At 37.8% G+C, this 26,449-nt stretch overlaps 1 protein-coding gene across 5 annotated transcripts; it reads left to right on the top strand.

Annotated features, from left to right (window-relative positions):
- The first annotated feature begins 7 nt into the window (after window positions 1-7).
- Window positions 8-13,697, top strand: Sdhaf3 (Succinate dehydrogenase assembly factor 3). Of its 5 annotated transcripts, none has more exons than XM_083136812.1 (5): window positions 8-93; window positions 3,966-4,155; window positions 5,400-5,604; window positions 6,460-6,532; window positions 12,645-13,697. In XM_083136812.1, the coding sequence occupies exons 2-3, from the start codon at window positions 3,967-3,969 to the stop codon at window positions 5,583-5,585; spliced, it is 375 nt and encodes a 124-aa protein (XP_082992938.1). In that variant the 5' UTR covers window positions 8-93; window position 3,966; the 3' UTR covers window positions 5,586-5,604; window positions 6,460-6,532; window positions 12,645-13,697. The 5 variants fall into 5 exon arrangements, with proteins under 5 accessions (XP_082992938.1, XP_082992929.1, XP_082992921.1 ...); XM_083136803.1 differs by having other exon boundaries at window positions 3,962-4,155; window positions 5,400-5,588; XM_083136795.1 differs by having other exon boundaries at window positions 3,962-4,155.
- Window positions 13,698-26,449: the final 12,752 nt, after the last annotated feature.

Genomic DNA, 26,449 nt, shown 5'->3' with positions numbered 1-26,449 from the left:
CATGGAATTGGAAACAAACATGGCGATATGGCGATCTTTACAACTGATTGAACGGTAGCAAACAACCAGTATAATCAGTGTGGTATTATCACGGTAGGTATTGGTAAAGTGAATTTGGTAAATTTCTCGTATCGGACAAACGGATTTCTTCGAATTTACAGGAGAAATTACTTACCAAATGCAGTTTCTTTATACTTGTGGAAGTTCGGGGAAGTGTTTTCTCGCATCGTTCATTGAATTTTGCCGGAAAATCATCTATTTTTCGATATAAATGTGTGACCGATGCACGAAAGCTCTTGCATGCATTTACTTCCAGGGGGATAGCCTGTGTGTGATGACGTAATCACGGTCAATCCCGGTCAGTGTTTCCAAATGTTTTTTCACTGAAAAAAGCGTAATTTTTCACATTACAAGTATTTATGGTTCGTTGCTAATTAGCTTTCGTTACACACAATATGGCGGGCAAATCTTGACTCACGTCTATCGTCAGCTGATATGCAGTGTTTCCAAACTTATTAACCGAAAAATGCCGCACAAACTATTCACAGAATGTTTTTTAAGCGAAAATTGATCCACAAACCATTCACGGAAGGTTAGGTTCAGTTAGGTTAGGCAAACAGAAAATTAAATTTAAAAAAAAACTGCTCACACGTCTTCTTGTAAAACTACCACGTGGTTGCTACACTAACACGGGGGGTTACATAATTGAATGCACGGAATATTTGATTCACATAGTCGATGGTAATGTTGGCAAGAGCTATCGTGCATCGGAGATACATTATTGTCAAAAAATACATGATTTACCGGCCGAATAAGTTGAACGAAGGGAGAAAACGGTAAGAGTCTAGTTTACGTCCTTTTCCTAAGGAATACGTGTCATATATCGTTGGAAAGGTTATTTTATAAGGAATTCAACAAAGTAAATCCCAAGGCGAGGAAAAGTTTCCTGGAGGAGAAAATCGAGAAAAACCGATGTTGTCCGGATATGCCTGATTGAATGTACTGAGGACATTTTTCGATGATGAAGCACATATTTAGGGGTGAAATGAGTGCTAATGGAACCTAACCTAACCTCGTAGGCATACCTCGTTCCCGTGAATGGTTAGTGACAGAAAGTGTAAAAAGAAAAACTTACTTACTCTACGGATGCCGGAGCGCCGGCTGTCTGCTAGCACGGTTTTGTCAACGGGCAAGAAGGAGTGCGCAAGAAAGACGTAAAAAGGTAAGAAGGACGTAAACTAGACTCTAGCCGAGAAAACACTTCCACGAGCTTCCAAAAGTCTACAGAAACTCAGTTCCGTAAGTAGTTTCTTCTGTAAATTTGAAGAAATGTGTTTTCACTATACTATACTGTTACCAAAAAATCAACATAATTCTCAAGGTGATACAGTGGGTTAACTGTCCTCTAGTTTCACAGTACTGAACGAACTTCGGTTGTTTAATTACTGTTTCAACAGCTGCAAAGTGAGGGGGGGGGGGGGACGAGGAATTGGAAAAATTCTAACATTGGCTGTTGACCTTTAAGATATACAACATATTTCTGCTTGCTGTGGGTTACTCCCTATTTAGTGTTTACACTCAGGGTAAGACTCTACTTTACGTCCTTTTGTTAAGGAATACGTGTCATATATTGTTGGAAAGCTTATTGTATAAGGAATTCAACAACGTAAATCCCAAAGCGAGGAAAAATTACCTGGAGGAGGAAATCGATAAAAACCGATGTTGTCCGGATATGCGTAATTGATCATACTGAGGAAATTTTTTGATGATGAAGCACATATTTAGGGGTGAAATGAGTGCTAATGGAACCTAACCTAACCTCGTAGGCATACCTTGTCCCCGTGAATGGTTTTTGGAGCTAACGTGAATGGTTTGTGGGGCTATCATGAATGGTTCGTGAGGTGGGCTATCCGTGAATGGTTAGTGGGGCTATCGCAGAAAGTGTAAAAAGAGAAAGGTACTTACCCGAAGAGATGCCGGCTGTCTGCAAGCACGGTTTTGAACGATGCACTAAATTATTACTGGGGATAAACGTATTTTACACTATCTACAAGTTTTTGGAACCTGTTCTTTTTCATGCACCATATAACACGTACCAAGAAGGCAAACGAGCAAAGCACACGATTCACAACGTGCACACAAAGACGAGCCTGCAGTGTTTTTAACTCCCATCAGTTACCACCAAAAGGCAATAAGGACGTAAAGTAGAGTCTAGCCACACTCAGTCCCATTCTAGCTAGACTTTTCTATACATTTTCATTTTTGTGTGAGAAGTTCGTAGTTTCTGAAGATCTACAGTAATTTCCTTAATCTCGGTGCGGCGGCTTGCTCGGCGAGAAGTAAGAGTGCGTCTGCTGACATTTAGACCCGCATCTAGTTGTATGCTGACTTTCCACTAGACATCAGTGCCTCATTAACCAGAAAGCTTGTGTCCAGTTTTCACATGTTTGTGAAGTCTTAACAAGTGTTTTAGATGGTTTTGTTTTAGTTTACGTATTACTGGTGCTTTTCTGCAGTCTAATAATGCCACGTACAATTTAAAGAACATTTTTTGGTAAATGTTTACTATCCTTCGGACACCTATAACTTCTGAGTTTCGTCAATTTTTGACATTTGTACTTACCTATCTGCTTCGCGGATCATTTTTTAACGTGTATTCACGTTTTTTTGATCATTTTTTTTAAAAAAAGTGTTTTTGTAACTGAAGAACGTATGTTTCCGCAAATGGTTTGTGGTGCTATGTGTCAATGGTTCGTGGGGCTATGCGAGAATGGTGTGTGGGGCTACGCATATTTTTTTCGAAACCAATTTTTAACTATTGTAACCTATTGTGACCCTACCTAACCTAACCATACCGGAAATGGTTCGTGGGGCTATGCGTCAATGGTTGAATTTCCGCTATGAAACATTCCCAAATCACACAAAACACCTTCCAGATGTTAGACAATACTACAGGAACTTATTACGGTAAGTAGTTTCTTCTGTAGAAATGAAGAAATCTGTCCGAAGGATAGTAAACTAGTACCTTTCCAGATGTTCCCTTTTCACACAGAGATAGTATTCAGATTCTAGTGAACAAATTTAGGGAAACAGTGTATGTTCTTGGTAGGAAGCAAAGGGTAAAATAGCTTGTGATTACTGAGGAGAAACTAGACGACGTCATGTTGGAGAATGCTGGGAACATACACCTCACAAATCCCTACAGCGCCTAGCACAAGACAGAGACATTTGCATGTCGTCTGCGTGGCGAGCTTACAAGATTTAATACCTGATACCATATATTAGAAGAATTGAAGGAAAATTTCAGGTGAGTTATTGAAGCAATTTCGGAAGAGGAACTGATAACGTGTTTGTGAAAATTCCTTCAAAAAATGCCGTAAATGTGTGGAAGCAGAAGGACATCATTTCCAACACCTCTTGTAACAAGGTACATGCTCATTTTAATTGTAACTGTCCATGTAATTGTACGAGCTTATTTCATTACATAGCTAGCGGTTCCACTTACGTGTTCTGTTTGCCGGCAGACACGCTCTCGTTGACTTTCGAGCAAGTCGTTGCTCTGCAGTGTATTTATCCAGTTTCAACAGTGGAAAATGTCTGATGAAGTAATACATTTTTAAAACAAGTGGTGATTTTTTTTTAAAAATTTCCTATGGAGTTGTATTTTAATTGCCAAACCAACTTTCACTTGTAAGTACCATCACATATAAATTAACGTGCAGCATATAGACTGATATGTTATAATGTATGGTGCAACTTAATGAAAGCTGTGAATGCTGTTACAATGCAAGTCATAGAAGAATTAAAGTTCATAGCAAGCTCCTGAGAAAAATATCAAATAAATAAACTTCCAAGAAGAATAATGTGACGATTTCCAGTGGCGTATTTAATAACATAAAATGTGTAGATATTATTATTTCAGGAGTCCACATACATTATCTTGTTTCCTTTTTCCCCCTAGATAGAATGTCAGGAGTTGCTTCACAGTTTACCCAAGTCCAAAAAGTTCGTGTTTTATATAAGACAATTCTAAAATTACATCGTGGATTGCCACCAGATCTCAAACTTCTGGGAAATGAGTATGCAAGGAATGAGTTCAAGAGGCACAGATCTTGCAATCCTACTGAAGCTTTAATATTTATGAGAGAATGGACGGTAAGTTAAAAATTATTTCTTTGAATTTAGCAGACAAAAGATGTATTATGTGTAGGGTGACCAGTGGTCCTGATTTTTGCATGACAGTCCTTTTTTTTTTTTGAGGGTCATTTCATGCGGTCTGCGATGCTACTCCAAAAAACAAAAACAAATATGTCCTATGTTTTAAACAGCATTCACATGATTTTGTTTACCTCTTTGAAACTGTTAGTGCCTTTTAAATTAATAGTATTGTTAGTTTGCATAGAAATACTTGTAGATCTAAAATTTTTCATGCTTGCTTCGCTCGCAACCTTGGTCTTACGATAAATCTTACAGTTCTTGCTTAGAAGCAGATATTGCATGCAATCTGTTCATGATGATATGAAAGATACTGAGTAATTAAAAGTACATGCAGGGACATTTTGAAAATTTTAAATAGTCCAATTCAAGGGATTTGCATGTTTGATGCATTGGTGAGATGATTACTACAGCTGTGGCAAGAGACAAAAGAGACATTAATCAACAATCAAATCAAATTAAGAAGAAAACAGTTTAAATTGTGTAATATGTCAGGACACATGTAAGCAGCATGACTTTAACTTTGCCAAATAGAGGAGGTTGGGGGTTGTACTTAATGTGCTCTTTTACAGTCCCACTGTACTTATATCTGGCACGTGAACCATCTTTATGGTAGTGACCCCTCTGTTATTGCATTTACCTAGGAAGGCACTCAGAATCAAACAACCAATTATGTCTAATGCTTGGGCAAGAAGCGGTAATGTTAAAAATCCCCCTACCCAAAGCAACCAGCAGGGTAAGAGGATTTTGTCAAAATAACCGTTCTGCACTGTGAATGGACACCGGTTGCTACAGCTGCCGGAATATAGTTATAGCTGCAACCTTCCCCCCCCCCCCACCCCACCCTTTGCACATCCATGGATGTCCCGCTTTTCATTTCAGAAAATGTGGTCACCCTAATTATGTGTGCAGGGACTAATTTGTTTTCCATAGGAAAAATAACCACGTTGTTAGCCCCTTCCCCTTTTTAGCCATATAATAATAATTTTGCATGGAATGTTGTGAAGAAAGTAAGTAGAAAGACTAGCAAAATGAATGAATTAAGATTAACAGTTCCATAAAGAAATATTACCTAAATTTGAAAAGCATGTAAATGCTCATTTTCTGTTAACCTTATGCTCTTGTTATATCTTGTATTATAGTGTAACTAATTGTGATCTCTTTGTGTTTATTTATCATTTCAGAACTATGCTTTAACATTAGCCAAGCAGTTGGGCTTGAAAGGTCCAATGTTTGCAAAGCCGTTAGGTGCTGTCTTCAGTGAAGATGATCTAGCCAAGTTCCGTGAGGATCAGTTGTATCAGTTGTATGAACTAATGCTTGCAGCTACTGGCTCAGATGATGATAAAAAAGAATCGCAGAAAAAGTGAAAAGTATGTAGCGAACAAGGTACATTAAGTTTTATATTTAAGGTACATTAAATTTATTTCTTCCCCCTTGCAAAAGAGGACAATGGAGTGATGGCAACTTTCAATTAATATTTGAAGTGGTGCTCAAATTGAAAAATTTTGAAGAACTTTTTTTAATACACCACATAGGACAGTAAACTTGATACACCATTTAAAAATTAAACTAATCCAGCACCCCCACTAATCTGGATTACACTGTACACCTTACAGCAAAAAGTAATTGTTTTACCATTTCATTTGTTCTGTTTTCCACAATGTGATCATGTATTGAAATAAAAACATCAGTAAGAAAGGACAGCATCTGCATCATATCAACAGAATTTTATTCCTTAAAGTAACACAGGATATAGAACAAAAAGAGGGTAAAAATAGTGATTAACAATTTGCCTAGTATTATTTTTGCCATTGGCTGCATTATAGCCTTTGCAGATAAAACCTGTGTGTTATACCTGTAATTATGTTATTTGTATTATTATTGTTTTTTTCTTGTATGTACGCATTGCTTGCATTTGTGAAAACAATGATGAATTTGAATTACCTGATGATATTTGGCATTCATAAAAAAAAAAAAAAAATAGACTGCTTTTTTCACAGTTAAGTTGCTATATTACAACAATGTACCATTGACAACATCCATTATATAACAGATTCTTTTTGTTTAAAAATTACTAACCATTGTTATAACTGTATCTTTAGTCAAAATGAAAATAAATGTCTGATGAAAGGAGCGTGTGTTCTCCTGAAACGTCACAAAGAAAAAACTGTTTTCTTATGCTTGTAATAACCGTAAACTACAGGAAAATAATTGTATTATTATTGTTTGCATTTCTTACAGAGGCAGATACGATAATGTAACCATGCAGTTAAAGAATGTAGGATAGGAAACCAGGAGAAAATGTGGATTAAAGGTATTATTTTTATTTTCATACATTTAGTATACATAGAATTATATCCAGAATGAAGATAAATGTCCCTACCGTGCTTTCCAAACCTGAAGAAAAAAAAATTAATTAATGTTTTTTCTGTTAAATGTATTCTTTGGGGAAGGGGGTGCCTGTTAGACAACTAAAATTGAAAAGCCTAGGAGTTAAAATGCATCCTACGAGATGAGACAACCTGTTCTTCTGCTCTGGAAAGTTGATCATGCCTCACACAGTCTGTAATCAGTTACCTAGAGGCAACTCTGGGGTTTAAAGGCAGCCAGAGCATGGTGCTGATCACATCACTCCCACGATGGCCTTGATTGAAACCATATGCAATCTCAGCTCAACCCCAAATATGCCTTGAAAGGGATTCCAGCATTCCCCAGTGAATGACTGGTGATATTAAATATTTATATGGCACTTGTGTCATGAAGTTTACTTATTTTCACCAACCTTGGATGAATATAAGGATTGTATTGAGATGAATCAGTTTTGCATTCACAGTCATCATCATCCTTTGCCGTTTCCTGCCTCTGGCTGGGTCGGTATAGAAGTCAAGCCTCTCCATTTTTTCCTGGTCTTCCACCACTTCTCTCTTTCCACAGTGTTCCAATGTTGTCCTCTTCTCCTAACACTCTCCGCTATCTGCTCTTTACACCAACATCTTGTCATCTTGTCTTATTCCCACTCCTTGTGCATTATAATCTCTTACTGGTAGTCTTTCTGCATCCATCCTTTCCATGTATCCGAACCACTCATCTGTGTGTGATCTATTTTGTCCTGAAGCTTCACCACACCCACGTCTTGTCAGATCACCTCATTCCTTATTATATCTCTTCTAATCTTTCACAATATACTCCTTAAAAAAAATCTCCACTGCCTGCATCTTTGTTTTGTCTATCTCTGTCATTGTCCAAGTCTCTGCTCCATACATAATTATTGGCACATAGTATGTGTTGTATATTATCTTCTTGCATTTCATAGGTGCATCCCAGAGTTGGCCCAGGTGGGCCCAGCGCAGTTTTCTCCATGTGTTTTTTTTTTCTTCAAAAAACCCACCTTGAAAACCCCATCAAAAAATCCACTCAAAATGTGTTTTTTTTTCCTCAGAAAATGTTATAAATTATTGCTTTAAATAATTGTGAGGTTCTAGAATTGTCAAGTTTGAGAAAACTTCTAAAATAAAGGCTTAGGCAAACTTACAATACTCAAAATAATTAATGTGATACAAGTCACAGTGGGTTTTTTCAGGATATTTTTCTCAAATCATGCTAGAAATAGACTTTTGAAAAGAAATAATACGAACATATATCCAAGAAACAAAAAAATCAAAAGGGTCTGAAATATTTAGATAAAATATTGAATGAACAAAGCTTATAATTTGAAATGTGGTAGCACTTAATCAGTCACTTCCGTATGTGAGCAAGCCACATAGTTTCACCTGTGAATCAACTTTCACAATAAATTTTTCCATGTATAAAACATTACAAAGGAGAATTGAGTACATTTTATGAAATGTCGTGAAAGTAGAATCTCTGTGGTATAATTAAACTCTCATAATGTACTCAAGTAAATACAATGCATACATATATGAGGGCAAATTGAATAGTCTTTGCAAGTATTTTTTTTTCTAGCGTGTTATAAGTGTTATTACAAAAGCGAGATATATGAGCGATGCAGTAGGCTTTTCTTGGAACAGCTCTATTGTAACTTCCGATTTCTTCCACGGCACGGTGCTGTTATCAGTTGGCAAAGATTACCGGATTTCTCAGGAAGTCCACGCCATATGAGCAGCGTTTCTTTATGGTACAAAGCACAAACAGGAAAATGGAGCCAGTGTATGGGGACAAGCTACTGTCGCACACTCTCCCATCTGTGAGCAGCCATTAGGAGAAAGCATCAGCGTCAGGGTATTCGTGAAGTGAGCAATGTGGTCTTCCTCCATAACAACGCAAAACCACACGTGGCGAAAAAAACAATCGCCAAACTTCAGTCATGGGGGTGGGAAATTATGGAGTATCCCCCAGTGATTACCATCTTTTTGGTCCATTGAAGAAGTTCCTGGTTGGACAGAGGTTCACGAATGACACCAAAGTGCAGAACATTGTTCGTCGTTGGTTCAGTGATCAGCCAGCCGGCCACCTTCTATGCAACGGGCATTGCAAAACTTGTAGTACGGTGGGATAAGTGCCTCAACAAGTGTGGTGATTATGTGGAAAAATAGCAAAAAATACATAGAAAATTGTGTATATCTTGTTTTTCTTTTATGGTTTGTAACCTGTCAATAAATATTTAGGTGCAAAGACTTTTTGATTTGCCCTCGTACTTTCATGTTTCGACCATTTTTGACATTTTCAAGCTTTGTGCATAAAACTTTCAGAAGCATTGTGACAATACTTGAAGTGTATTTTCACAATAAAATTATTGAAACATAATGCACAATTTAGGAGGAGCATGGGTGGGGTGGATGGGCAAAGAAAGACAAGTCATCTATTTAGTGACCATGATAACATGTTTCTGCAGCTAGAAAACTTGACAGACTGCAATGGGTCTTACATGTGATTGAATTTGAACAATGTGTTTCAAGATGGTGAATGAAAAACTGATTTTCCTCATGTTGCACGCATGCTCTGTACCTTGCTCGCTTTTTCCCCAAAACTGTCTACAATGCATTTTCAAAGTACAAGGAACTAAACTCAGTCATTGTAGATAATTCGTCGGTCCGCAATTTGCAGTAAAACTTTTAAAATTTTCATAGTTTAGGAGAGGGGTAGTGGTAAAATTGCACTGGGTATTACTTAAATGTTGTTCATTATCTTCTTTCCTTCCTTGTTTACCAATATATAATCTATTACAGACTTTTGTTCATTATTCCAACTGTATCTTGTAATGTTATGGCTGCCATATTTGTTCTGAAGCCAGCTATTACCTACTAACAGTCCGTTTCTCTTACAAAAGTCCAGTAGCCTCCTTCCCTTCTCATTTCTCTGCATTCACAGTATTATTTGTAAAAAAAATCAATGCATATCACTCTTTCCATTTACTCATTGTGACACTTATTTTATTGGTAGAATAAATTTTAGTGATCTTAACGAGTAATAACCTAGAGATTACACATCCGTAAATATATTATTACACTATCCTGCATGTAGTAATAGACCTATTAGTCGTAAATTGTTCTTATAGTGTGACACACTTAGTTTGCATGCGAGGACCTCTCCTGAAATGCATTTCTAGATGCCAACGAGCTTGTAAAATTTTTCCATGTATTTATCATAGGGATGTGCCGATATGAATTTTTGGCCGATACAGATAAAGTACTGATATAAAATTTACCAATACTGATAACCTATATTCTACCGATCCGATAAAATTAGAAATGGTCCTTGAAGAACCTGAAAGGTTCATTGACCTCCTTAATAAATCTGTGTTTTGAGGTGACTGCAGTGCAAAAGAAATTGCATATTTAGACATTTACTTTTTTAGAAAGTAGGGTATGGAGATTATCCATAAGAATTACAACAAAATGGCAGAATTTTGCACTAAAGTATCAGATATTTATCGATATATCGGATTGGTAATTTTACTGATACACCGATATGCCTATATAGTCCGATACCGATAGATAGGGACATTGAATTTTCGCGATGCGCGAAATCGCGAAATGTGGAGAAAAGATGCAATTTGGAACATTCTGCACGTAACTACACGCCAATGATGAAATATGCATGAGTTTTATTCGCGAAGTAATGCGAAATGTGTGCTTTTCCATGAAATGAATGCTTTTACGTGAAATAACCGTGAAATATCATCAAATTAAGTAGAAAACACGCAAAAACCGGCAATCGATTTTGTGCGCGCAAACTGTCGATTTGTAACGAAACCTTTGCCTAAAGTTTCCTAACACTTGCAGCTGAAAAACGCTTTATCTTTGATCACATCAGGAAGACGCTGCAAATTGGGATTTCCCATGCACATAATCTCAGTTTGAAAACATAGTTCCCTGTCAAGCTTCATTCCTTTCTTCCCTTGAATATCCACTCAACTTCCACTTTCATTGAACTTGCTAGCTGTAGCAGCGATTAGATTAGTCTGTTCTCACACATCAAGGGAAACAATGGTGTCATTTGTGTTCAGTCATGAATGAATTTTGTTTATCATCATGTGATTTTCAACATGTGTTTGTGTATGTGCAGTAGTGATTATTTTATTTTTTGGACAGCAAGGATATCCTTTAAATACATACAATGAATAAATCACTTGAGATATGCAATTTAGAAATGAGGTGATTTTGTGTTGATGTTTTCTTTTTGGTTGGACAGCTAAGTACTTGTGTACAGTATATAAAAATGAAGTAGTTTATCAATTTATAGCTCTTTTGTATGTTGTTTCCTCTCATAATGAAAAAGTGTGTGCCAATTTTTTTTTCCGGTCCCATCCCTAATTTATCAAGAGTTGTTCACTGTTAGAATTTTCATGTACTGTGAAGTTTTTTTCTCATTATTTTTTATAAATAACTAGCTGATTACCTGGCATTGCCCGGGTATTTATTTATCCCATTCTTCTATTAGACTGGAAAATAATGAATTCTAATTATAGTGTAAAATGTAACTAATATTATTTACAGATTCACTATAATATTAATTTAACTCAAAACTTGATTATAAACAACATTTTTAGTTTCACCTCCAGGAGCAAGAATAAATAAATTGAACGGCATTGGGAGTGTCACTATTCATCTTAGCGATCCCGAAAACTATGGATTCCACACTAATATCGGTCGTTTTTGAATATTTTTAAATATCACCCCCTCTCCACAGTATTTCTTTCAAGATTGTAAGTCATATGTGTACCAAGTTTGGTTGATATTGCTCCAGGCATTCAAAAGTTATGCCGGAACAAACGTACATACATTCAATTTTATATATATAGATGGATAATGTGAGGACAATAATATCTAGGAGATAATTAATTATAACATGTCTTTGATACACATTAATCTAATGAAAATGTGAAAAATTAATTTAATTCCTAATGGAAATAAAATATGAAAATAATGAAACTCATTTTGGACTATGTACAGATGTGCTGTGTAAAAATACTTTTCATTTATGAGATCAATTTTTAATACGAAAAAGCCAAATTAGTCGTTCTTGCTTTCGTTACATTTATTTTGTTGTAATAATACATGGTGAGAGTGATCAACCATTGCTGTTTCCACCGTAAATTGCAAACAGCATGCTTTTAAGAGCAGAATGCATATGAACTGGCAGTTTTAAATCGTCGCACCAGCGTGTGTGCCAAATGTTTAAAAATATACTAAGAAATTTGTGTCTCAATATTTCCGAACTTCAATATTGCCAACTTGCTGTTGAACAGTGCAACAGTGTGATCAACTAACCGTTGCTTATTTTCACATTAAAAAACCTGGTGTTGGTTGAGGCTGGTGGTATCTCTGTAACTGGCAGATAGTTAACAGAAAGATTAACTAGACGTTGAAAGACTGGCCCTTAAATGAACTAGTTATGTTGATGTGATTAAAACATCCATGGAATATTATTGACTGCAAGAGTTATTTTTTATTTTTTTTTTTATTTCTTTCCCTTAGTAGTAGAAGTGTGTAATATGTGCAAACCATGGCTGCAGTGTATGTTTTGAATACATTTTAGCAAATAATTGTAAGAGTAGGTTTTTTGAAATTTAATTTTGATATATCTAGATAATACCTTCTTAAGGGCCGTGGTAGCTCAGGGGGTAGAGCATCTGGCTACCATGTGAAAACCTGGGTTTTAATCCCAGTGCAGGTGATCTGAACCAGGAATTTTTCCAGTCATTTTCCTGTTTCTGCATTGCTCTGAGGCCCACCCACCCTCGTATCAATGGGTACTTGGGGAGCAACCGTGGGGTGTAAAGGAAGCTGGGCATGATGCTGATCACATCATCCCAGCTATAGCCGTGATTGAGAATATGTGGAGCTCTACCTCCACATCACCCCTTATGCCTTCATGCCATGTGTGCACATACACAGGGTACCTTTACCTTTTTTACCTTATGATACCTTCTTCATTTAATTTTTCCATGTTTTATCCCCTTCTAGGTTACATCCTCATCAAATGACTATTGTAGGCCTGGAAAGGAGAGCAAATTAATTTATTTCCTTGTTTATCAAGAAGAGTATAGTGATACAATTCCTGTGCAGTTGATTCCTGTATCATGGTCAGTGTTCACTAGATTTTTCTGTAAAAATATATTTTGTTTGATTTTTCTGATAGTGGCAATATGATCATCAAACTTGTATATTTATGTAAGTGAATGGGAGCACTGTCCCATTGTCAAAGCTTAGAAATCCAGATTATGTCATACTTTGAAATCCTTATTTTTGATGGATAATAAAGTTTATATAATAATTTAGACAAGACAAGACATTCACATGATTGACAAATACCAACATCGCAAAGGAACATATTAAGTACTGTTATTAAAAGATAACTGGAGGGGAGCACATTGCTGTAATAGAGATTTTGGTTCTTTTTTAAAATATACATCCTGCTACAAGTCTTGTAGCAGTTTCTATAGCTTTAATTGTACATATAGATCTTTATTTATGTACATATAAAGAAGGAATGAGAATAGATAATTACAAATGCACCAAGAGACATGTCAATATAATTAACTACTATTGTAAATATAAAATGTCTTTCCCCCACCTGAATAAAATGTATTAATATATTGCTGTAATTTATAATCTGTGATACCCATTTTGACAATGTTACAGTTAAATGCAATACAAGGTGATGCCTTTTTTATAAATAAACTGTTGACTAAACTTTGTGTTTTTATTCATAGAATTTCCACACCTGTGTTGTCATAAACTATAACATTTGTTTAAATTTGAATGTAATATAAATTTTTTTAACAAGGATGTTCATTTTTTGAACTGAAGGAGCTAGATGGTGAAATAGATTTCATTCTAAAATGAATGTAAGCATTACCTGGAAGTTGTTCTCTGAGGAGGTCCTAAAAAAATGGCTTAAAGAAATCTTTCTCTTAAGCAGAAGAAGAAAGCAAAAAATTTGCCTGAAGGTTGAATATGAAATTGAAAATTTAATTAAATGCTTCAGGGTGGAATAACATATTGCATATGTTTAGGATTCACAATTGACTGTGATATTTGAGTGCAATTTAAAAACACATTTTGTAATTTAGTCACAAACTTCAATGACAAAGGGTACAGAAACCAAAAGAAATGTGAACATGCTCAAAATAACAGCATTTGAGTTTTCTTTTCATTTCAGTTAATTTGTTAGTATGTATGAAGGACATGATACACAGATGAATAATAAATCACAGTAAATGTAACAAAAGTTATGTTTTATTTGGGTTTCAAATGCAGAACCCCTGGTTGTCAACAAGCTATAGAAATACAGGGAGGTTATTTCAGTCTTTTACCGCGAGAGCGTCGGCCGCTTGGCGGTTCAGTCATGCAACAGGTCCTGGCAAATTGCATAACAGAAAGTCCGTAACAGAAACCGCTTGTTTTGTAATGTTTCCACTTTTCACAATTACAGTTACAATTGAAATAAGCACGTACCTTGTCAAAAGGATGCTGGAAAAGGTGTCCTCCCAAATACAAATATTTCTGGCACCTTATTTCTGACATCTAATCTTTCTTAGACATCGCTACTTTATATTTTATTTCAGTCTTTTACCACAAGAGTGTCGGCCGCTTGGCGGCCCAGTCATGCAACACGTCCCGGCAAATTACATAACAGAAACCGCTTGTTTTGTAATGTTTCCACTTTTCACAATTACAGTTACAATTACAATTGAAATAAGCATGTAACCTCTCAATTATTTATGAAACATCCGGTATAATTTCATCTTCTTACCATTTAAGTTCTAAATTAATACAATTTACCTAGTCTGGCCATAACTACTGTTATAAAGTTCCAGAGGCTGCAACACTGTCCGTTGTGAGGCGAATGAACAAACCTGGTGGTGGAATGTGTGATGACTCATTGTGAGTGCTGCTGTAGAAAGGGAGACACGTAACCCATACAGGCAGAATGAAATGGGGCGAGTATGAAAACCGGGTAGCAGTGATAGCGCTACACAGAGTTGGAAAACCAGCGAGTGAAATTTTCAACATGCTTAAAAAACTGAAAATCAGTCGCATGTTTGTGTATCGTACAATCCAGCAGTTCCTTTATACTGGGTTCATTTAGGATCGTCCAAGAGAAGACCGTCCATGAAGTGCAAGGACTCCAGATGCTGTGAAAAGAGTGTCGGCGCGTGTGAGGAGAAATCCCGTACGGAAACAGGCAGTGATGGCACATGATATGAACATCTCCAAGTGAATGATGTCAAGGCTACTCAGGGACAATCTTTGTCTTCGACCTTACTGATGCTCAATTGCACACTTTCTGATGCGTCTGAATGTGCAAAGGAAGGATAAATGTGCACGCTTGCTTCAGTGGTACGCGAACAATGGGCACTGACAGATTCTCTGCACCGATGAGAAACTGTTCACCATCGAAGAGAAATTCAATCGGCAAAATGATAAGGTGTATGCCTCATCATCTCAGGAAGCTAGAGACAAGGTTCCAAAAATCCAGAGAGGCCATCATCCCGCGTCAGGCATGGTGTGGTGGGGAGTGAGCTATGCTGCCACCACACATCTTCATTTTTGTGAGAAAGGCATGAAAACCGGTGCTCGGGTGTACCAAAACACTGTGCTGGAGCCTATAGTGAAGGACTTGACCACCACCCTGTTCAGAATGCCACAATGGACTTTCCAGCAAGATTTTGTTCCTGCCCACAAGGCAAAATCAACCCAGGAGTGGATGGAGCACAATGTGTCTGACTTCATATCTACTGCTGACTGGCCCTCTAGCAGCCCTGGCTTTAATCCCCTGGATAACAATCTGTGGGCCATGCTTGAGGGTATTGCCTGCAGAAAGAGTCACCCCACAGTTGACAGTTCGAAGCGCTCTTTACTGGCTGCATTGGTGACATTTCCCCTGGAGACGGTGCGTGCTGCAATAGACGAGTGGTCCACAGACTCCGAGCCCGTGTGCATGCTAATGGCTGACATTTTGAAATATGATTGGTGCAAACTGTTGTCAGACCATGTATGATTCACATCCTTTATGCATATTAAATTACCTTTCACCATATTTCTGTTTTTCACTTTTTCCTTTGTAACAGTATTTATGGCCAGACTAGGTACACAGGGTGGTGTCAGACCTGGAAAACCAGGAAATGTCAGGGAATTTTGTCTTGATTGACTGTTTTTAAGATATTGTTATAGAACTCTGCACGGGAACATGAAATATTTTTGCTAAGTTTCGGCCTCAACTGTTATACATGGAATAATTCTGACAGCCACATTGAATCATGTATTTCCCACGATTTTTTCAACTTCTATCAAAACAATTTGCATCACAGAGCAATATGGCAGGGTTCTAACAGGAGATCGAGTGCTTATCTACCGTCAGACGGTAGCTGCATCTTCAGTATTTGTCGCGCGAGGTGTGTTTGAAATTTCCAAGCTAAGTGCACACCATCGGCATTTGTCTAGTGAGAAATAATAAAGCTGAGTCATTGGGGCATCTGACTACAATGCGAGAGACCCGAGGTCGAACCCCTGCGGGGGAGAACCGGGATCTTTTCCACCTATTCAAACTGCTCCAGTGCCCACCCAGTGTCATATCAAGCGGGTACTTGGAGGAAACTTTCGGGGGTAAAGGTTCCAGGAGCGTGGTGCTGCAAATTTTGGGAAACGTAACTCTAACAATCCAAAAAAAGATAATGACATTTTTTGGTGCCATAATATATCGGTATCTGTCACGTGAGATTGCTTGTTTTAAAGTTTTTGGGTGCGTTGCCACTTATGGTCATTATGCACCCTTCAGTATATATGGGGAAAATTCCCTTGTCTAAAACCCTTACCTTAAAATTAAAATGGGATTGTGGAAAATATTTCCCAAAATAACTTCCAAGATATCAAACTCTCACAAAAAGGCGTAGGCCATATGACTTACAATTTGAAACAGTAGTTTAAAAACACCATGAAGGTATAATTTCAGGTATTTGCCAGAAAATGTGCTAAAATGAAAATGTGAATTTTGAGAAAAATAACTTTGAATAGTAAGAAATAAATAAAAGAAAATACACTAGACTCTCGCTAATCCGGCCATTCCTTGCACATATGGGTGCCGGATTATTGAGAGGGTCGGAAATTACATACTACTATGTAGTTTAAACACACAGGGACTATGCAGGCTGTACTTTATTAAATCCAAAGACACTGTACATTCATTTACATAGAAACATGTCACGAATTTTTAGTTGTCGCAATGATGATACACGACGGCGGCATGCTTTATCACGCAAACGCTTTACAAGCATTACATCGGTACTGTATCTGGTTGTTGCATAATGTACTCCAGGAAGATGTCTGCAGCTTCTGCACCAGCAGTGTGAGAAATCTACATGCTCTCCCCTCCTGTGTCCTCTTCATCACTTTCATCATTAGTACTTTCCTGCATGCTTTTGATTATTTCTTCATCTGTTAAAGTTTGGTCTATCTCACAGTTTTCCTCATTCAGCCACTTAGCAACATCATCTTCATCAATTTCTCCTCCTCCTGGAAGCTTGTGTAACATATCAATGTACATATTATCATCAATTGATGATTCCGAATTGACTGGCTCATCGCTATCGCTCAGTACTGGCTCCAACTCTGCATCAATGCATGGCCACACTTTTCTCCAGCTCTTCATTATGGTTGCGTTCTCCACTTTATCCCGTGCTTCTGCTCTTTGGAAAACAACGTCACATAAGTTGATTGCTTTCCACACCTTCAACATAACTCCGGTAGAGTCGTTTTCACATTCATTCAGCAAGGAAACAAAAAGTGCATGTCGATAATGACGTTTAATTGATTCCCAAATCCCTTGGTCCATGGGCTGTATCAGGGCTGTCATATTTGGTGGAAGAAAGAGTGCTTCTATACCATCGGACTTTAGAGTCACATCAGAAAGATGACTGGGAGCATTGTCAATTATAATGATGGCTTTCAGTGGAAGTTTTTTCTTCTTCAGTTCTTTTCTCACAGCTAGTACAAATGTTTGGTGGAACCACCAAGAGAATATTTCTCTGTCCATCCATGCTTTCTTCTGGGCACAATATTTCACTGGTAGTGTATTTCTGTTGCTGTGTTGAAAACAACGTGGATTTTGGGATTTCCCAATCACCATGAGCAGTAGTTTATGACTCCCATTTGCGTTACAACATGCCATTATGGTTACACGCTGTTTCTGTTGTTTGTACCCACGAGCTTCCTTGTCGTTCTTGGCAGCTAATGTTTTTGAAGGAAGCATCTTGTAAAAGAGGCCGGTTTCATCAGCATTGTACAAGGCATCTGCAGTTAAATGTTCTTCCTCTATTATCTTCCGTATCTTCTACAAACTCTTCTGCATATTTTTCGTTAGCTGAGCGACTTTCCCTGGTGACTGTCAGCTGCCGCACGCCATGTCGTTTTTTCCAATTTGATAGCCAACCCTCGCTTACTGCGAACAAGTTACTGCCACCAAGTTGTTTGTTAAATGCAACCGCTTTTTCCTTTATTATCGGGCCACTGACTGGAATTCCTTTACTTCGTTGCTGTATGAACCATCTATAAACAGTTCTTCATTGTCACTCTTTCGCATAACCTTCCGTTTCCCCAACTCGCTATCCATTTGGGATGCGTACTGTCGAATAACTTCTTCTTTCTTCTTGATGTCATAAATAGTTGCTCGTCCAACACCGTACTCAATAGCAATGGCTTTCTGTGAAGAGCCTCGGTTCAACTTATCTAAAATTTCGAGTTTCTGCTTGAGGTCAAGCGAAACGTGTTTCCTTTTAGAAGCCATAGTATGTACTGAACTTTACTGTAAGAAAGTCACAATTTCAAATACTGTACATATGTATAGCATTGTTTAACATTTTTAACTAACAACATTGTTGAACACGATAATTCATTGTTGTGCACCTCATTTCTGCTTGAGTGACTACAGGCCGGATGTGGGCCAGATTAGCGAGAGTCTAGTCTACACCAATTTGAAAAAAATAACAAAAGATCAAAGTCCATACCAACTAGGCATAAATAAAACAAATATATCAGTAATAATTTATTGCATTAGTAACAGTGAGTCCTAACCTAATTTTCGACATAATCACCACCGTTGTTCTGGCATTTATCGTAGCATAGCACTAAATGTTGTATGACCATGGCATATGTGTCTGACAACAAATACTGGAACTATCACTACCGCAGTGTAGCTGTCAAATCCTTGCCTTGCCAGAAACCTCTTCAGTTGAACGAAGAGATGTAAGTCAATACATGCAAGGCCAGGGCTGTACAGGGAGTGGTCCAAGGTCTCTCACCTGAAGTGATGCAAAGGGCCTGTGTGTACTCAACTGTATGGGGTTGTGCACATTGGATTGGCTTTCTGTGAATTGTCTGCACCATCGTCTGACCATACTATTACTCACGACGTCCGGTCTGCACACCCCATACGATTGCTGGTGGCCTGTGCCAAATTCTGAGCGTGCAAAAATCTGATTACTACACGTAGGCTACATAGCAGTCGGAGGGAGACTGTATGAGAGCTGCAATTTTTAACCTAGAACTGTCATAAAACGGCTGCATTGTGACTACCAGATTACAGCTACATGCCACTTCTTCCTGCCCGCATGTGCGTGTCGCTCCCCGGCCACTAGTGCTGCGTACAGGCACCATTGGAGCTTTTTTCAGGATGCCCCTCATATATGAACTTTCAGAAGCTGTTATGAACAGAGTGTAACTGTTTTAATGTTTGGTTAGCTAAATCAGATACCTATACGATGCAAATCTATAAATTGCTTGCGTTAAATTTCTAATACCTACATACCCTTGTCGTCAGCAATAATGATATAACTGCATGTTGTCAGTTTCACAGTAGTTCACTTGAATATACTGTACTGAATCAGACATCCCTTTGATAATGTAAGGAAATATGCTACTTTCTTTTGTACAATTCAATTGTTTCACTTATATGCAAGAGTTAAGTTGTTTGATTGACAGAGAAGAGAGAAGTAGCTTTATGCATCGAAAAATGAGTCCACACTCATGGTTCTTACAGGCAGAGGTTTCCAAACCTCAGTGGAAATATCAACATATAATACCAAGAATGGATAAGGTGACTGATAAATTACAAATTGTATTTCTTAATCAATCACTCTTCACTCTTATCTCATTTATTCGTAACTTTAAAAATAATCAAGTATTTTATTTTAAACTTACTGCGTATGATAAAATTTCGTATTCCTTTCCTAGCTTGTGAATTGTAATAATTTTCCAAATTCACCATTTTGCAGTATGAATTCAAATCGTAGAGAATAGAGAAATTAAGTAAATTTCATAGAAGATAATATTGGTACTTAACAAATCCATACCTGGATCTGTATGAGTTTATTATTTTCACTTGCAAAAATATTGATTTAGTTTAGTTTGCAATTGTCAGGGAAAAATGTAAATTTTGTCCTGGAAAACCTGGAAAAGTCAGGGAATTTCATTTCTGCTTGTTTGTAGCCACCCTGGGTATGGTAAGTTGAAAATAGGAATTATTTATTGTTTTTATATATTTAGTTAAACAACTTTTTTTTCTTTTATGAATGAATCTCATGTATGAATACAATGGAACCACAATTTTACTTTTTTCAGGGGACCAAGCTGACAGAACTTTAAATCTGGAAAAATATAAAGTCGAAAATTCTATAACATTTTTCCATGCTGGGACCATGAATAATGCGGCAATATGTAAAACTGGGATTCCACTGTACGTACCTGAGCTAATTAAAAAGCATGTTAAGTACACCTTGATTAGCATTTCTTCTTTTGAGCGAATTTCCAGCTCCTATTTTTATTAAACCATTAATTGTGGCAATAGTGAATAAAGTAGGAACAACAGCAGCTATTCTCCTACAACATTGTTCCTCTAGTCGCTCATCTGTCATTTTAGCTTGTCTTCTCTGCAATGCCTTATGGGAAGGAAATATCTATCAACAAGTGCAGTAACAAATGTATTGAGAGAAGAAAATCTAACATGAGAAACACATCACTAGTTCCGTATGTTTGCATTTTTGTCCACAAACTTTCCTATTTATAGTATATAATAATATTCATTAATGCAAAGCCATTGCGTGACTGACAGGATCAATATCAGATGCAGAAAAACATGATGTTTGAGACAGAATGGAAAGGTTTTTGTGTTTTATGGACATTTCAGTGTCCATTTCAAACCCTGATCTCGATGCAGTGGTGTTAGTTTAAGTCACGGGGAATCCTGTAGTTCACATATTTTCTGAGGTTTCAGAAATGTAGGCACCAGCATATAATGGTGCACAAGTTTTCCTTCATAGCAAATAGTGACCAAGATAGACTCAGAGATGCATGTCTAGTGTCTTGAACTTATTTACAAGTCCTGGACCAGGGTTGACCAATTAAAAGTTGCCTTCTAAAAATGTCCTTGTACGTTTTACATTGGAGTGTTACACTGCAGTTGTAGAAACTGCAGGAAGTAAATCATAACGCTGATGTTCTCTCGTGGGCCAGGTTCAAAAACTCCCTTGTCAAAGAGTTACTGTACGTATCACAATGGACCAGGAACCACAGCCAGTAGGAGCAGTCGATGAGGTAATATCAGGCTGTTGTGTTCCCAGCAGATATCACAACAGGGACGGGTAGTGTTGCTAGTACCAAGTGAAGGAACATGTGCAAGAGAATGGGGCTACATGGAGAGGGGTAACGTGACTGCAGCGTTTGCGTTTTGCCCATTTCTACCTTGTACCTTAGATTCTCAAGGCAGCCAGCACCTGGATTAATCTTTCATGCTCACAAGTGGATAATTGTTTATCGTCAGGTTCGTAATCGATCCAAGTGGCGTATTATTTCATTTCAATACGGAACTTGGACCCTATTTAAACTGGTTCGAAAAAATGGTTCCTGGACCGTATTGAAATTGAACCTGGAATAAAGGTTCTTGGACCAAATTTAAATTCATTCAGATAAAAGGTTGCTGGACCATATTTAAATTGATCGGGAAGAAAGGTTCCTGGACGACCTTTAACAACCCTGGTCTGTGTTGCATTGAGAGATTTGGGAACCCACCTGGCAGACACCTTCTCCAGTTTAAGGTGGGGTGGAAGGGGTGACCTTACACTTAGTACACTCAATTGTCAACCTCACTTCCACATAGTACACCCTGGACTGCATTTTGCAGACGAACGAGGCTCTGGCAACTGGCCTCATGGCCAGTATAATTCTGTGTGTTGTCCTGTTTTGTCCTTATGTGTGCTGAGTGCCTCTTAACAGCCTCAGCTTCTAATCAAAAAACGACACTATGTTACAGTTATGTTATTTTAGTTATGGTAAGGGGCTGAACCCCATATAGTGATGGGTGCAAATAGCCTAAGTGCTGATGCACCCAAAATTTTAAATTAAAATTAAAAAATTCAGTTTAACACTTTCGCTGCCACCTAAAAAATTGCATACCTTTGTCAGGAGCCGGTTTGTGCTGTTATGCAATTTTGCTCATATTAAGCAGAAGTTGTATGGATTTTAATAAAATACATTGTAAATTTACAATTTTCATGTAAATTTCACAATGACGCACATGTGCGTCCTTGGCATATAGTATGAGTTTGTGTTGCTCTGTGCCACATGATGCACAAGTGCGTCATGTTTTATTCATATAGGTTATTTTTATTTTCCATTCTTCTCATTATTTTCACAATATTCATAACAAGAAAAATTATTATATTTCAATTTAATAACATTATTATTATTATACATACATGTTACAAATATTTATACATATTGTATTATTGTATAATGGAGCAAAATACAAAAATGTCTATATTGATTCTTTACTTTATAGATGTAATGTTACAAAATCGGTAATAAAATAAACATCATATTTGTACTTGTTACATTACGTTACTTGTAACGTATCACTAATACATTTCAAAAGGTAACATACTTTCATTTCACTTATGGTGCAGAGCAAAACAAGGTTCGATGCAGAGACCTGGTTTTCCTGGACATTCTAAGCAACAAAAAGCAGTGTCTTTTCTCGTTCCCTTCTCATAGCAAACTTTGCATCTTTTCCTCGGGCACTTTCCCTTTTCATTAGTTGGCAGTTTTGATGGCTCATCATTTGCATCATTTACAGGTAGCAGTTGCCTAATAATGTCCAGCCGAAAATCATAGAGGCTCTTTTTGTCACCTGAGTACTTGTTGTACAACATGTGAGAATTGTGAACCATAATTTGGATCATGTGAATAGCTACTTTTTTGTACCATCTTATTGTTTTCCTTTCGCAGGGATAGTACGACAACATTTGATCTTGAAAATCAACGCCACGCATGTATTGATTGTAGGATACAATAGCTTTAGGTTTACTTATAGTTCCTCCTTTTCCCTTCGGCACTTCAACCATTTCTTCCATAAATTCTGTGGAAATGTACATTACATCTCTTTTGTCTCTCCACTTCGCAATTGCTACACCATCTGAATATTGGCATTTATGCTCATTCTTTTTTAGAGACAGCTGAACCACATTTTTGGGATTTTTTGTGGAACTTGATCGAATTGTTCCAGTGCAGTATGTACCTTCATCGAGAAGCTTTTTTGCCAGATCATAACTATTGTAAAAGTTGTCCATATAGAGAGATTGACCTACATTTAATTTTCCTTCCATCAAGTTCAGAACAACTTTCCCTGCATGACCTTTTCCACCTGTAGCATCAGCCATCCCAGTGTAGACCAGCACTTTTAGGACAATTCCTGTTGAATCCGTCAGCATATAAATTTTTATCCCATATTTATGTCTTTTTCCTTTGATGTACTGGTGGAAAACAAGGCGGCCTCTCCACAACATCATTGATTCATCCAGTGCCAATTCCTTTTCTGGGTAATATATATTGTCCATGACATAGTTGAAGAAATCAATAAGAGGTCTGACTTTGTATAGATGGTCAGTAGTGTCTGCAGTCTGATTGTGAGCCAGATGAAAGCACCTCAAGATAAGAAGGAAACGATTTCTACTCATATGGCACCTAAAGAAAGTCATTTCAAACAGGGGGTCAGTCTTCCAGTAATCTTGTAGCCCGACCCTGTGGCCGAGTGGTTAGCACATCGCGCTGTGACGCCAAGGGTCCCGGGTTCGAATCCCGGTCAGGCTTGGTTGTTTGTGAATGTCCATTCATCAATTTCATCATTTCATCACTCATCCCCATCTTCGCAAATTAGCCAAGAGGCACAAAATGCGAAGTAAAATAAACTAAATCAAATCAAATCCAGTAATCTTGTAGTCGTGGCATTTTAACATTTCCCATGTGTAGCAGAAGACTTAGAAAAATCTTCATTTGAGAATTATTCACCGGTTTCCAATCCAAGATGCGTGACTTTGTACCCCGCGATACAATGGTTTCTGCATAAGAATTTGTTTCTTTTACCAATAAACTGAAGAAGTCGTCATTAGCAAATATATAAAAGAAATCAATAGGCTTCATTGAATGTAAATTTATTTGTAGTCCAGGGTTTCCAGTAAATGGTAATGTTTTCATGTTGGGAGGACCATATACAGCATTGTGATGAAGCAAATCGCCAATGATCACATCCTCACTTTCACTCTCACTATTATCACTATTACCACTTTCACTTTCTACTTCCCACTCACTGCAGCTGTCACTTAGTTCACTTAGTTGAAGTTCTTCTAATGATGCCAGAATATCATCTTGATACGTATATGTTTTTTCTCTTCTTGGCCTTTTAGGGCGAGAAGGGCCAGCATTTATTCCTTCCGAGTCCTCCATTCCCTCTCAGATGAATAAAACGCAACAAAATTGTAGCTCACTTTTGTTCTCTAGCCAATCGTGTCAGACCAAAGCTATTGGTGTAAACAATAACAATTGTGGTGCTGCATTTTAACAATCAAAAATGAAAAAGACAACAACTTCTTTACCGCCAAACAATGTACCAACACATGAGTAAGAAAATAACAAAAACGAATTATGTTGTATTCCATTCAACAATGCAAAAAGAGAGATGCAAAAAAGAAACCAAGCTAAAAGTTATTTCAAACAATCCTTCAGCAATGTGCCATGAAAAAATTAAAAGCCTTCTTCGCAGTGCCACTGTTGGGCAAGCACTCGAAGAAGGATATGCGAATGATGCACATGTGCGTCAAAGGCACACAGCTGCAGCCCCAAATGATGCACATGTGCGTCACCGGCAGCGAACGTGTTAAGGTGTTCGTGCACAATGCGATGCAGGGTGTGACTGGAGAATCCTGTGGCCGCCTACATTTCCAAGAACGTTATACACCTGTTCTCATGAATAAGCCCCTTCACTCACAAGATGGTGACTGGCATCGTCACTGTCACTTTTCTTCCGAAACTGGTTGGTTCCCTTCTCTGTAGTTGTGCGGCTTTGTTTCCAGGCATTCACCTAGTTGTACACGTTTTTTTGTGCTGGCGCATGCTCCTCGCACACTGCTACCAATCGCCTGTGAATCTCTGCTGTGGCTGCACCCTTCTTCCACAGAAACAACTTCGTCCAGAGCTGTCCCTGCTGATTGCTTTCCATGCTGTTCGCTGACAGCTGTTGGTGAAATGCGCTGTGGTTCTGTCCTTTGCTGACACCTAGCGGGAGACCTATGTACTACCTATCAGTGTCCGTTATGACAAACCAAATGGCGTACATTGGATAGTGGGAATTTCAAAATTGTAAATAAATAAATATGAAAGGATGATTTATGAAGTTTTTATGAACTTGCAATTCAAGTGTTTGAGTGCATCAAATATTTGTGAAAAGTTAACAGGCTACTCTGCACAGTCCCTGGCTGTATCTCTCTTGGATGCCATGTATTCGGTATTTTCTCGGACTGTTGGTGTTTCACAAGTACTTTGCTCTCAATTACTAAAACTGATCTGTGTGTTTGACCTATGTTGGTTTGCTTTGTCGTTCAATCCTGTTCGAACTCTTGTTGAAATCTATAGAGTTTTGTTTCTTTGAAAATTAAGTCAAGATGGTCCTCGATCCACTCGTGAGAGATCCAAGTTTGAAGGATTGATAAAACATTTGACAAAGTAGTTATTTATAATGATATAACAATTTATAATTGCTACATCCTACACGTACTGAAAGTACTATCATTATACATGCAAAATCAAAATCCTTCAGTTCTTAATATAATGTAAGCGAAAGCATTTGAGCATCACTATAGCTCTTTTCAGTTGTTACGGCGTGCGCTCTAGAAGCTGGCAGGGGAAGTGGAGAGCGGGGAAACGACCTATCCAGCGCAACGAGACAGGCCGGTTAGAGAGAGAGACTGCAGCGTTGCCAGAGTAGCGGGAAAGGCAAGTTGAAATCGAAAGAACCATGAAATACAGACGTCCCTTTGTTCGTGTATGGCCTGAGAATGCATATTATCCCCATCTTGTGGTCAGTAGAATACCGATAAGTGTATGAGATCAAGGGTATACGTTGTAGGAATTCTTTCCAACTGTACCGAATGGTAGCTAGCATTGTCCATTACAATCACTGCGTCTTTGATATTCCTTTCGTCAAGCGTATCTAAAAACTGCAAAAACCACTGAAAACTAATTTACATGCCTGTAGAAAACCAGTGTGACTGGAACCTACGTGACAAACAATAATGCGCCCACCTTTACCCACGGGCACTTTTAAACCCCCTGTACCCTCTTTATTTTGCCAGATTTTCGTTGGAGCGTAATTCTGATCTATGTACGTTTCATCTAAATGAAATACCTATATAGGGCAAAGGTTCCTTATTTTTTAGAAGATGCAT

Source organism: Lepisma saccharinum, chromosome 1 (genome assembly GCF_977018435.1).
Source record: "Lepisma saccharinum chromosome 1, izLepSacc3.1, whole genome shotgun sequence".
Lineage (NCBI taxonomy): Eukaryota > Metazoa > Arthropoda > Insecta > Zygentoma > Lepismatidae > Lepisma > Lepisma saccharinum.
Note: the sequence above shows the minus strand (reverse complement) of the source record. Positions and strands in the feature narration are given on the sequence as shown.

Excerpts from the sequence above, each read along its gene's own strand:
- Sdhaf3 (XM_083136812.1), top strand. The coding sequence starts at position 3,967 with ATGTCAGGAGTTGCTTCACAGTTTACCCAAGTCCAAAAAGTTCGTGTT. Across the intron at positions 4,156-5,399 it reads TATTTATGAGAGAATGGACG|AACTATGCTTTAACATTAGC; the intron begins GTAAGTTAAAAA and ends TTATCATTTCAG.